General features: G+C 41.4%; 1 protein-coding gene across 1 annotated transcript in view; it reads left to right on the top strand.

Annotated features, from left to right (window-relative positions):
- Positions 1-1,251: 1,251 nt before the first annotated feature.
- galnt14 (UDP-N-acetyl-alpha-D-galactosamine:polypeptide N-acetylgalactosaminyltransferase 14 (GalNAc-T14)) overlaps positions 1,252-13,739 on the top strand; it is a 238,557-nt gene continuing 226,069 nt past the window's right edge. Inside the window, exon 1 of the mRNA XM_076874145.1 lies at positions 1,252-1,723. Within this exon, the coding sequence (XP_076730260.1) occupies positions 1,562-1,723 (162 nt within the window). The 5' untranslated portion in view covers positions 1,252-1,561. The remainder of the gene's footprint in view (positions 1,724-13,739) is intronic.

The following is a 13,739-nucleotide window of genomic DNA, read 5'->3' on the forward strand; positions in this document are numbered from 1 at the left end:
TTGGTGGGAGAAGGGCTCTTTAAAGAACTTGTCTTTTTTTACTCATAGGTTGTTTCTTTTATTTAAGTTCATCAAACTTACTGCACTTACCTTCACTGTTTCAGGGTGCTATTAAAAATAGGCATGACGTCTTACAACATTACAGCATGTAATGAATTTAATTAAAAGTGGCCATAACTTCTTGGACTTGGACTATAACAAAAACATTCATAAACAATGTGTGATGCTGTGTTGTTGAACGTCATATTTAATTGGCATTGGTCAGAGGGAAGGATTCTCATTTTGATGAATGCATCAGTCCTCATGCCACTTCCTCATATCCTTGTTGCCAGTTTGGGAAATTTTAGTGTAATGGTTTACACATTTTACCTAACAAGCAAAAAAAAAAAGTCCCTCCAGTTTTTGAATCATTGCGAGAATAACAATTGTCACCGCAGTATAAGGAGAAATAATCAGTAATGGAATAGATTTGGGGGAATGTACAACAAAGTAGAAAAACTTGAGGGACAAATATGTATACACCCGATAAAATCCAACCACGCCAACATTTTATTTTTCTATCAGCTGGTACCACATACAAAACACCGGGGCACAAACACACGGAAATGACCGTATAACGCAAGTATAAATTCTAGCAACAATGTCGGCCACTTACATAAGTTACATGTCAGACTCTAAAAAGATTAACTGAAGAAGTCTAAATCAGGCATTTGGGATTAGTTGAAAGCAGCTTTATAAACGTGGTAAGACTCTGCCCCCTGATGGTGAAGGTTTTAATTACATTCTGTCAAGGTTAATTACAAAAAGTACCTTTAAGCAGTACTTCATATTAGTTTCCTATTCTTCACACTTTTCAGAAACTGCAACTAACTTATTTTAATTTATGATAATCTGCCAGTTTTCCACATTGGTTATTATCGATAAACTCAAACTTGGATAACTTGGCTGAGCAGAAACTGCAAAATCCAAAAGTATGCAACAGATAAACAATAATCTATCAGAGCAAGGAAACAAGTAAATGCATGCCTACATCTTTCCCCAGTCAATGCCTGTCATGCTGACCTAACTGATCATTCTCCCTTTGTTTTCTCTCAGTTTTCTTCTCTCTTCTTCCTCCTTGTTATTTTGTTTCGGGCTCCTCCTTAGTGGAGTAGTTGCGGGTGTCGCCAGGTGGAGCTCCATGCTCTCCCAGTCAAACCTTCAGGAGGGTCCAGGACTCCCTCAGCGAAACACACACACACACACACACACACACACACACACACACACACACACACACACACACACACAATAACATGCTCGCGCACACCAGCGCACGCGCTTACGGCTGTCAGGCGTGTCAGAGAAGCGCTCGCGCTTCTGTGAGTTGAAGGAGCGAGAGTGAGGGCGAGCGAGCGTGTAGTCGGTGCTTTACAGTGAGCGGGACCAGGCACGCTGCTGCCGTGTCAGTGAGTGGAGGCTGGCTCCGAGTCCGCTTCTTTCACTTCTTTTCTCGCTTCTGTGAAATGGACTTCTGACAGCAGCCGGGCTGCGGGCGCCGCCGGTTCCTCCTGACCGGAAAATGAAGCGACTCTGTCGGAGGCTGGCGGTGGCCGTGGCGGTGCTGGTGTGGCTGGGAGCGCTGGTTTACCTGCTGGTGTTGAGCCGGAGGAGGTTGCCGGAGCTCAGTCCAGGAGCGGTAGCAGGGGGAGGCGGAGTAGCAGGAGAGACAACCTACAACCAGGTGAAGTAAAAATATGACCTGCTGTGTACGCGTGGCGGACTTAAGCGGGACGTCTGCGGAGCTCGGGGCAGTCGCACTAGTTTTAGCAGCATCATGAACCCAAATCCCGAGTGAAGGAGTTTCTGAAACAGACATGGAAACGGAAAAAAAAGTTGTAAAGAATTGCTCCAATATGAGAAAGTCCTTTTTGACATTAATCTTAAGTAAAGCAACCAAATTGTCAGAAAAAAAAGTCTAGTGAAGTTTAATGATGGGGGGAAAGTGTTTACTCTTTGTAATTACCTCCGGTGGACCTAAACATCACTAATGAGCTCTTTCAATCGTTGCACTTTCTCTTAATGTATTGGTGAATTCTTGACCTGTAAAATACTTTGGCCATGCAGTGGACTAAAAACAAGACTAAAACATCTCAAAGGTGAGATGAGAGCAAATGCCACCAAAGATCCCAACTTTCTTCTGATTGCTTTTCTTGACTTGACTCCCAGAGTAAACTAAATGTTGTCTTCTGTGTTGCAAGTTAAAAACTTTTATTTTTCAGTAGATTTATTATCAGTGAAAAATCAGTTTTCTAATCCTACAGTATTCCTATCAGAGCAACTCAGTAAATTGTGAGGTAATACTCAGTTTGTCATTTTAAATTTCATTCCTTTTTTTAATGAAGTGTTGCACGCTCAGTATCCACTATCAGAGCTCTTATCATTGTTTAATTCAGTTATCAGATTGCAGTGGTTCCTTTGAAGATAATTGGGTTCATTTTCGACCCAGCTTGATACCCATGCCCTGTGTTCACTGCAGGACGTCTGTTATGCAAAAGACCCGCAACATGTTCACTGTAGCTGGGGGTATAAACGTATTGATCCTGTCTCTCTTACCTTGTTAAACAGAGCTGCCAGCGCACACATGCACACCATGTAGGAATTGTGTAACAGCCCAACTGAATGGTAAATGGCCTGTATTTGTATAGCGCTTTACTTAGTCCCTATGGACCCCGAAGCACTTTACAGGACATTCAGTCATCCACCCATTCACACACACATTCACACACTGGTGATGGCAGCTACATTGTAGCCACAGCCACCCTGGGGCGCACTGACAGAGACGAGGCTGCCGGACACTGGCGCCACCGGGCCCTCTGACCACCATCAGTAGGCAATGGGTGAAGTGTCTTGCCCAAGGACACAACGACCGAGACTGTCGGAGCCGGGGCTCGAACCGGCAACCTTCCGATTACAAGACGAACTGCTAACTCTTGAGCCCCGATCGACCGAATGTCCGTAAGAATATGGTGAGATTGTCATACATGGTATAAACCACATAATTAGCAGGGATACTGTATGAATTTATCAAGAAAAGATTATCTATGCTTAAGATAAATTGTAGCTGACCTTTGTAAAGAGTGTTCTGGGTCAGGAATTTGTTTTGTTGTGAGGCACAACAGGTAAAATGCATCCGCTTCAATGTACTTTACCTGAATAAATCTAATGAATAAGGATCCAAGATGCAAGATTTTTAGATGGAAGTACCACTCCAGCGTGTATGTGCAGGGCATTTCTGTGTGAGGACTGCTACATATTCAGCATCTCCACCACACGCTGGGACTCAGCAGTCTGTGTCAAAGGAACATGTGTTTATAGAAACTGCAAAAAATACAAAAAATAAATTCTGCATATGAAGTAGGAAAGATCTCTCATAAGCTGTTGTGTTCTTTGTGCTTTTCTGAAATTAATATGCATGTACTCGAATCACATTATTTGTTCTTCAACACCAGCGTACAGACCTCTGACCTCCCCGAGGCCCTTGTTAATGTTTGCTTGTTGCTAAAGTGCACACTAAGCACTGAATGAAGGCTTTCAGAAAGTTCTGAGTACACAGCAGAAACCCACGTTGCAGTTAGACCACCTGCAGTGTGCGTTTATTTTTGTGAGTGTATGTGTGATCTGTTACAGTGCAGTGAATTTAGAGCTAGTGTAAAAGCTGCTTCACAGGAATTCCATTCTTCACATCATCCTATATATACAGAATAGACTTACACTTCTGCGTCAGCTCTATGTCGTAACTTATGCCATAACCGGAACCCTATTTTAACCCTACACTGCAACCTTCTACCTGGTGTGCACCTCCCAAGAAACATAATGCGGGTTGAAGCACAACGCAATAACTCGAATACTGTGGAAAGTTGTTGTGTAGGAATAAAAGGAGTTTCCAGTTACTATGAAAGTTACGACGTAGGATAAATCAAGCTTTAGGCTTCTCTGAAACCTGCAACCAGCTTTTCAATGGAGGCCTACAGCTGTAGGTATTCTCTGTCTGAAAAAGAGCTGTTTTAACTCCATCTTTCTCCCTTTAATCCAACTTTATTTTGATTGGGTGCCCTTCTTAAACAGGAGGTTTGAACAGCAGGTGCGTGTGCTTGACTGTGTGCACGTATTGACTATTATAGAGTAGCATGCTCTGTCTGCGTGGGCAGAAAGGTTCGCAGACTGAATCAAAAGCAGGAAGATAAGTCATCATTCGTGACAGTCTTACTCACCTTGTCACTCTACCGTGACTGTAGATTTCAACATTTGTTTGATAGAATACTAAAAAGATCAGGAAAGCAAAACCACAGTGCTAGCAAAGGGTGTGCACTGAAGTCAGAGTATACAATTTGGAGCAAAGTATGTATATCTCACTCCTTGGGGCTTAAAAAGTTGGAGTGGTTCATCAGATGATCTGGGAAACTCATCTCTTATAAGATACTAGAGATGTGTTCAAATGTCCATTTGATATATAGCGCACTACATATATAGAGTCCGCAGTTTTATAGCGCTGATTGAAATCTCAGCTGTAAATTTCATCCTCTATGTTATGTTCTACAAAAATCGCCACATGAGACAGCAAGAAGTGGGTTACAGGCGCTTTATTGTATATCCATCGAAGGAGACCGCCGCCTCGCTATCTGTTAAAGAATTCTGATGTAGTGTGCTAATGTGATTTTCTTACCTGTTGAGAGGGGAGCATAATACTCCTTGGATGTCTCAGCGGTGCGGTGGCTTGTTTCCTCCCCTGCCCTAGCAGTAGGATTAAAAAAACGAAATTATGCGAGACACCTACAAGAAACATATTTGAGACTTTTCAATCTAAACTGTAAATATGTTGGAGACGTGTTATTAAGTAGCATGCTTATGAAACCTTTGCACACAAGCAATAAGAGTGAAGCTGCTGCTGTTAAAAAACAAACTGTTATTACGTTGCATTTGGCTGTGCTTCGAAGGGGTTTAAAATGCATATACTGGAGATACAGTTACAGCAGCCCTTTCCTTCTTTTGCTCTTGTAGGTGGATTTGGTTCAGCTGAAGTACGCTGTAAATAAAGTTTGCACAGATGGTGTGTGGATTAGACTTTTTTTATTTTAAGAATACAGAGTCGTATGTCAGTCACAATGTGTGTGTATACCCAAAAACTGTGTTACATTGCACCATATAGAGGATGAAAGTATAAGCTGACTGCTGTCAGATTTGAAAGACAAACTGTCTCACCCTGTGAGATGATGGATGGACTATCTAGGGACACCTGGGGAACAGCTGGGCAGATGGGTGATGATGGTCAGGTGATGTGCCTCTGCATTGACCTTCAGAGTTGGAGTGACTGAAGTGGCAAATCATGTGTTTGTGCACAACTAGATCATGAAGAAGGACGGCCTGGCAGAGATGAGTTAACCCTTGTATGGTGTTCGGGTCTGTGAGACCCGTGTTCAGTTTTTTTCAAAAGAAAAATTAAACAATTAATTATTTTTTCACGTGTAAATGTGTTGTGTCTTTCCACTCACTCCACTTGATTATAACTGATTTATTTATAACATTTTATATAAAAGAAAAACGAGAAGCACATTAATTCATAAATGTGATCTAACAAAGGTAAAGGGAAAAAATTAACCATGTTTGCTGTTCATATGTCTTGTAATTGGGATGAAGTAAACATCTGTTGAGTAATTTAACATAAAATTGTTTGATAGTGTTAATTTGGAAAGCCAAAACTCTAGCGGGTCCACCAGACCCATGAACACTGGCTGAGTAACAAAAATACGAACACCACACAAGGGTTAAGCTAACTCAGTGATGATCAACGTGATTATGCTGAACAAGAGAAACCCTTAAGCAGCTGACTTCCAAAGCAATTGTAATTTTTGACAATAATTTATGTAGAACGTTACATTATTGTAAATGCCCCCTCATTAACAATAATGTAAATTCGGGAACAATATGAATCGTCTTAATTTTGAGGCGTGCCTTAATTTTGTGTGAATAGGGAGGTGTTTTCAAACTGCTGATAATTCATGCAATGAAGCTTAATCTGCTGTTGCTCTCATTGTATGTTGACCTGGATAAGATTCTCAGCTAAATGCCTCAAATCTGAAATGTAATTAAACTACTTCAGTTGGAGGGATAGAAACAGCTGCAACCACTTTAGCCTATCAAAAGAAGAGGAAAAAAAGAGTGTCTTGTCTTGTCTTGTGTGGACTTGTTCGGTAAGCTGTGAGCCTACAAGCTAATGAGAGAATCGCTGTTCATTCAGCAGAACAGTGTGTGTGTGTGTGTGTGTGTGTGTGTGTGTGTGTGTGTGTGTGTGTGTGTGTGTAAAAATGAATGTATCATTTTCAAGTCAGGACACACATGCTGAAATGCACCTCGGCTAATACCCAGCCAGATACAGACTTGCCAACTTAATCCTACAGTTTTTCACACCCAGTGTAAATCTGTAGGTACAGATTTGCCTGGTATCATCATTACCATGCACACAGTCTGCTTGTATCATAAGAAAAGAAGAATATATTTGGCTCTTTCTAGTGCCGTGGTGTATTCTCCAAATGCAAGTTTAAACAGGAGCGCTAGAGAAGTGATACAGTCTTAATTAGAGAGAAAAACATTTGGAATCAAACCAAATGTATCTATAAAAAAACAGGAAACTTGTCTGAGGAATTTTGCTCAACAGAAACTTCTTAGTTTTAAATTCCTAATTCAGTGTAAAATCCTTTTGTGCAATATTTGATGATACACTCTGCTAGCTGTCCCATTAAACTTAAAATATTCTTTCTGTTTGTGCATGCAAAATGAGCTTGTCTATCCACATCCACACCCCTGAGTTCATGCAAGCTGTCAATGTGCATGTGAAATTTGACTGTGCAGACTGTGTGACTGAGAAATGAGTGTGTGCACGTTTGCTGTCACATTAGAATAAAAATAAGAGAGTCACCTCCTCACAACTGGGAACAGTTGGTGAGTACTCAGTGATTACATTGAATACTTCTTCACATTTAGTGACTGAATTTAAGTAATTGCAGCGATATGTTGGTTGCACAGACATTGAGAATATAATTACTTATAAACCTCATGGTGACTAATTTTGTTTGCAACATAATTGCACAGGTAATACAATGGAAGGCAACTTGTCTTCAGATATTCACGGTCCAACTAGAACTGCCTGCAATCATTCTCAGACAGACTGGCAAAGGTTTGCAAATAACTGCTGATTCATTAATACAGATTGCCAACATGTTCCAATCAATCTCACTTAGTCTTTGCTGAAAAGTACAACAATTTCTAATCTCTGAGCTCTGGCTATAGACTCTAAATGTAAGTAGTTATTATGAATTTCTGGGTTTGGCAACAGATTTGTCATTACTGATGACATATCACAAATAATTGTTATATTGCAACAAAGAGATGGCATTTAATTGACAATTCGTTCCCATCCAGCCTGAGACTGATGGCAGTCTGACTCCACCTTATTGCAGACAGTAACTGTCTGCAAGTCGTCACAGACCTGGAGCCCAACTTCAAAGGAAACATTTCAAATGCAGTGAGATTTTTAGTTTATTACACATGATCGCAGTAATTTTGGTTGTGGCGTGGTCTCCAATCACTGTTTCTCTCTTTTTTGTGACTGTAGCTTTATGTTTGACTTATTGCCATCTAAGTCTTTGCACATCTTTTTTGTTGTTGTTGACCGAATGCTTAGTTAATATAATAATTTTCCTTTATTTTTGTTCTTTTTTACACTCGTTTGAATTAGTCTAAATTTGCTTGTAGCTGTTTCAATGTTGGCAAACAGTGCTTGTTTTTGTGTGAATGAATGCAGTCTCAAGGCGTGTGTTTGGCATTCAGAACTACAAACTCCACCCTGATCGTTTCTGGTTTATCGCGAATTCCACTGCAGAAGCAGGAATGTTTGTGGGGCAGGAATTACGACACAAAAAAAACAAGGTTCGTGCTGTATAAATGCAAGCTAATCTCACGAATTCTTGAAAGGCCATAGGAGGTGGACAATACGTCACACTTCTGGAACTTTATCCTTTCTGTTTATGAAAAAAATCTTAATCCTAGTTGCACTTCGGAAATTGAACAAGCAAGATTTCTAAACAAACATGTATGTTCCTGTGGTAATGAAACATGCATGCAATCATGTACCGCTTACATAGGGTCCTATCCTTGTTGTTGACCTAATTACACTGTAAGTACCGTATTTCCCGGACTACAAAGCGCACCTGAATATTAGCTGCACAAGCTAAAATCAGGGGAAAATCCTGTTTTTTACATACATTAGCCGCACCTGACCAAAAGCCGCAGGTGTTTCAATGTTGACTCATCATATGTAAGAGAATATGCACAAAGGGAATTGTCAGGAAAGAGATGGCTGTTTGGAGACACACCCCTTTTATTAATATTTTGAAAAACAAGTTATGGGTACATATTTGCATAACTTTTTAGGTATATGTACAAGCAGTGTTGGTCAAGTTACTTGAAAAAAGTAATCAGTAACTAATTACTGATTACTTCCCCAAAAAAGTAATCCCGTTACTTTACTGATTACTTATTTTCAAAAGTAATTAATTACTTAGTTACTTTTTAAAAACATGATTTACAACCTGAAGAGGTGATAAAGCGATAGATCTTTCAGCCCAATTCTACTTTTTCTACATAATCCATCATACAAAATGTAATCAAATGGAAAAATCTCTTTTTTTTAACTTGTTTTATCAGTTTTAATCTTTTAACTTTATGCATCAAGCAAAAATGTAATTATATGCAACATTCTCTGAGTTGAATAAATTAGTTTAACATTTAAACCTATTTTCTGCACATTCCAGCACATAAAATAAAATATTTTTTGTGTTTACACTCACTCTTTCAAATAGATGCAAGTAAAACACTTGAAGAATCCGCGACTTTCTCTGTGAGTCTCCCATTACGTCGTTGCGCACTCGGTACTTGCTTGGAAGTTTAGGGATTTTTTCGCTTTAAAAAGAAGTTTTCTTCCCACGCACAACGGACGCTAATGTTTTTGTCACTTTTTATGGAATCAAACTCAAAGTAAGGTCAGTACTTCCACGCTTTAAACGCTGCACGCTCATACTCTCTCCCGCACTCGATATATTATCCATTGTTGATCTGCACACAGCTGTTGTCACTAACGGCGCACTCGCTTACGTCACTGTCGTGAGACATTCTCGCAAAAAAATCACGGTTTTAGTAACGCAGTAACGCAGCGTTCCTACGGGAAAGTAACGGTAATCTAATTACCATTTTTGCAATAGTAATCCCTTACTTTACTCGTTACTCGAAAAAGTAATCAGATTACGCCCATCTCTGTGTACAAGTAGCGGTAATTACAAGTACGAAACATGTACTGTGCTTCATAAATGAGTAACAAATGTAGTACATAACAATAACCTACAGCACACCAGAAAAATAGATTCAGACTACCTTTTAGGCTCAGGTGCAGTGACACGGCTTTAACAAGAAGAAAAGTCAAGTCATTCACCACCATCTTTCTCTTCTTCCTGCGCACTAAAACCACCAAAGTCCTCTCCTCCAGTGTCGGATACGAACAGGCTCAGGATGGCTACGTCATCCATTCTCAGCTTCTTTCATTCGTTGTCACTTGCAAAACCAAAGAAATCCTCGTTGTCAGTGTCAGAGTCGAACACCCTCTGAAGGGCCGTGGCGGTGTCCTCCTCTCCATAATGCAGCAGTCCAGCCCTTGATCATGGATGTTTTCACACTTTTCCACGCTGTCAGAATCCAATGGTGGAGTTGAGCATAACTTGCTTTTCGCAAGTTTATCGCCGCTCGTCATCCACGACTCCCGCTGAACGCGTAGCGTTAATTTGAAGTTTGTTTTTCGCGCTACTTGTACAGCACTATGTTGCCTGGCGGATGGACACGTGACCAACATACCACTCTTGAACCCCGATACTGTGTGTCTGATCACGTGCCCTTCCGCCAGGCAACGTAGTGCCGTACAACAGCGGAACAAACAAAACAAATCGTCTTACGATATGACAAAAATCATGGACAATCCATAGAAAAGCCGCACCTGACTAAAAGCCGCAGGGTTCAAAGCTTGTGCAAAAAGTAGCGGCTTATAGCCCGACAATTACGGTATATTATTGACATGGTTGATTAAAGGTGTGTCTTTGCAGAGGTGTGTAAATGGTAGGCAGGTAACATTTACACACCTCCAACATTTGAAAACAATCAGCAGGTTGCCATTTTTTAATCAGAAGGAACCTTTAAGCTACTTGTCTGTGGCTGCTAAAAAACATTAATTTTTTTAGTACATGTCAAGCATTTGTGTGTGAGTGTATGCCAGGACAGAGGATGTGTCTTTTGTCAGCAATGCTCGTGCTGCTGAGTACTATTCAAATGCTAATGCAGAATTCCCACTCCTCACTGGATTAGCCTGCACTCCTGTTTACCTAGCATGACTACTTCCTGTACAAGGAAGGATACTCCTGTACTCTGTGCACACACAGAGAAATGCTTATATGCAGAATCACACCCTCATCTATATGCACGCACAAGAAAACTGGTATTTCTTGCGGGATCCCACACATGGACACACACATACACACTGAGAGAGCTTTTGGAGAGCCTTTGAAGCAGCATGGTTGGAGTGTGCCGTGTCCTCGGGCAGGTTGGCAGGGGGTCTTTATGGAATTTCTGCCTTCAGAAATCCAAACATGAGAGGAAACAATCTGTTGGTTCTTTGAATACTGAAGGACACTGCCTCACTGTGTGCCTCTCTCATTCTCTTTCTCTGGTGGAGGAATGTCAAGCGTCTCAGGGCAAGATGTTGATCAGATCTGGACCAGACAGAAATTATTTCTGTATGTAGTACATTATTCATTGAATTCATTATTTCACAGAGGATTCTCTCTTTAAATGATGAACACAATGGCACTGTGTCTAACAGAGTTAGCGCTGGTACTTCCTGACACTTTACAAAAGCACCACTGCTAATGCACTGTTTTGTTTAAAAAAATATACATGTTAGCAAATGATTGAAGAAAAGGTTTTATTAAATTGTTGAGGTGGCCATTGAATCGTTTTTGCCAGCTTTGCCCTTATTGTGCAAATTTGTCTTCGCTGAACTCTGATGGCAGAAGTTCCATACAGCGTAGTCTGTTTTTACATGATTGATTGACATTATATTGATCAAGTGACGAAAAGATGGTGTGATTGTCTGAAGCATTAGACTGATTAAAAGTTAAGAATCACCATGTGCACCCACCTTAGTAGTGACCAATTTTTAAGGATATTCTGCTGTTACTTTTGAACAGGGGCCAAACCAACTACGCCCTTCCACTCCTGTCCTGCCAACATCTGGTTGGTCTCATCCAGTCTAATGTGTGTTGTTATTCTTCAGTTGTTCCATTAAAAAAAATGCTTATTTCTAATCTTACCATCTTGTAAACCCTCCCTTTCACTTCTACCTCTATCCTTCTCTCACAAATCACTCCCAATACTTGTCTCCACCCACTCCACCCTCCCTGGACTCTCCTTCACCTCTCCAGTGCTTGTCTGTTCCTTATTAAAACGTCACCTGCACTACCTCCACTCCTTGCGTCTTACAGCTGCCTCCTTTTTTGCACACATGTATTCTGTGTGGCTTCTATTGACTTTTGCTGCTCTTCTCTCCAGAGCATACCTCCACCTCTCCAGGCTTTATTCCACCTGCTCCTGACGTTCAATGCAGATCAGTGTCATCTGCAAACATCAAAACCGACTGATGCAGTGATGAAAGAACTCAGTATTAGTGCATATTGTGATTTTTTTCTTTTGTCCCTAACTCATGGTTCAACCAATCACACAACTCGAATGCAAGATTGCTTAGTTCAGTATATAGAGTGACAGAGTGCTGTGAGAGTATTAACCCTGCTGCTTCAAGTTCCCTTGTTTTGTTTTTTGCACTAATCCCAAAGCCAATAGTAGCCCTTTTTTAAAATTAAAAAATAAATAAATAAAGGAAAAAAACACCTTAATTAATGGATTAATGGTTGATGCTACACACTGTAGTGCTCTATGCATGTAGAAAAACTTAAAATACAATATACATTTTCACAATATTCTTCTTCATACACTCAACAAAAATATAAACGCAACACCTTTGTTACTGCTCCCATTCTCCCATTCCCCATGGGATGGACGTAGAGACCTAAAATTCATTCCAGATACACAATATAACCATCCCTCCCAAACAGTGGTCACAAATCAGTCCAAATGTGTGGTAGTGGGCACATCTGCTATATTGAGATAATCCATCCCACCTCACAGGTGTGCCACATCAGGATGCTGATCTGACATCATGAGTAGTGCACAGGTGTACCTCAGACTGCCCACAACAAAAGGCCACCCTGGAATGTGCAGTTTTGTCTCACAGCAAAATGCCACAGATGCCACAAGCAATGAGGGAGCGTGCAATTGGCATGCTGACAGCAGGAATGTCAACCAGATCTGTCGCCCGTGCATTGAATGTTCATTTCTCAACCATAAGCCGTCTCCACAGGCGTTTCAGAGAATATGGCAGCACATCCAACCGGCCTCACAACTGCAGACCTCGTGTAACCACACCAGCCCAGGACCTCCACATCCAGCAGGTTCACCTCCAAGATCGCCACCCAGACAGCTGCTGGAACAATTGGTTTGCACAACCAAACAATTTCTGCACAAACTGTCAGAAACCGTCTCAGGGACGCTCAACTGCATGCCCGTCGTCCTCATCGGGGTCTTGACCTGACTCCAGCTCGTCGCCGTAACAGACTTGTGTGGGCAAATGCTCACATTCGATGGCATCTGGCACGTTGGAGAGGTGTGCGCTTCACGGATGAATCATGGTTCACATTGTTCAGGGCAGATGGCAGCTGAGAATGTCCCAGTTCTTGCATGGCCAGCATACTCACCGGACATGTCACCCATTGAGCATGTTCGGGATGTGCTTGACCGGCGTATACGACAGCGTGTACCAGTTCCCACGAATATCCAACAACCTCGCACAGCCATTGAAGTGGAGTGGACCAACATTCCACAGGCCACAATTGACAATCTGATAGACTCCATGCGACGATGTGTTGCACTGCATGAGGCAAATGGTGGTCACACCAGATACTGACCGGTTCTGGGTCCCCAGACCCCCAATAGCGCAAAAAACTGCACATTCCAGGGTGGCCTTTTGTTGTGGGCAGTCTGAGGTACACCTGTGCACTACTCATGATGTCAGATCAGCATCCTGATGTGGCACACCTGTGAGGTGGGATGGATTATCTCAATATAGCAGATGTGCCCACTACCACACATTTGGACTGATTTGTGACCACTGTTTGGGAGGGATGGTTATATTGTGTATCTGGAATGAATTTTAGGTCTCTACGTCCATCCCATGGGGAATGGGAGCAGTAACAAAGGTGTTGCGTTTATATTTTTGTTGAGTGTAGCATCATTTTTAAAACAGTCATCAATTTATTAGCTTATTGCAATGTTTTTTGTGGAAATCTCTCTTACAATTTGACTTCTGTCTCAGTTTCTCTCTTTTCTTTCTCGAGAAAACAAGATCGATGCTCCAGTCACTGTGCTCGTCGTGTGTATCACAACGCCCAATCGCGCCACAATGGCACAAGGCACACTCACACACAATACTGTACACTACACTAAATAACACAAGAGCACACATACATAAACTGCATGCACACGCACAGTTG

Source organism: Maylandia zebra, linkage group LG15 (genome assembly GCF_041146795.1).
Source record: "Maylandia zebra isolate NMK-2024a linkage group LG15, Mzebra_GT3a, whole genome shotgun sequence".
NCBI classification, from domain to species: domain Eukaryota; kingdom Metazoa; phylum Chordata; class Actinopteri; order Cichliformes; family Cichlidae; genus Maylandia; species Maylandia zebra.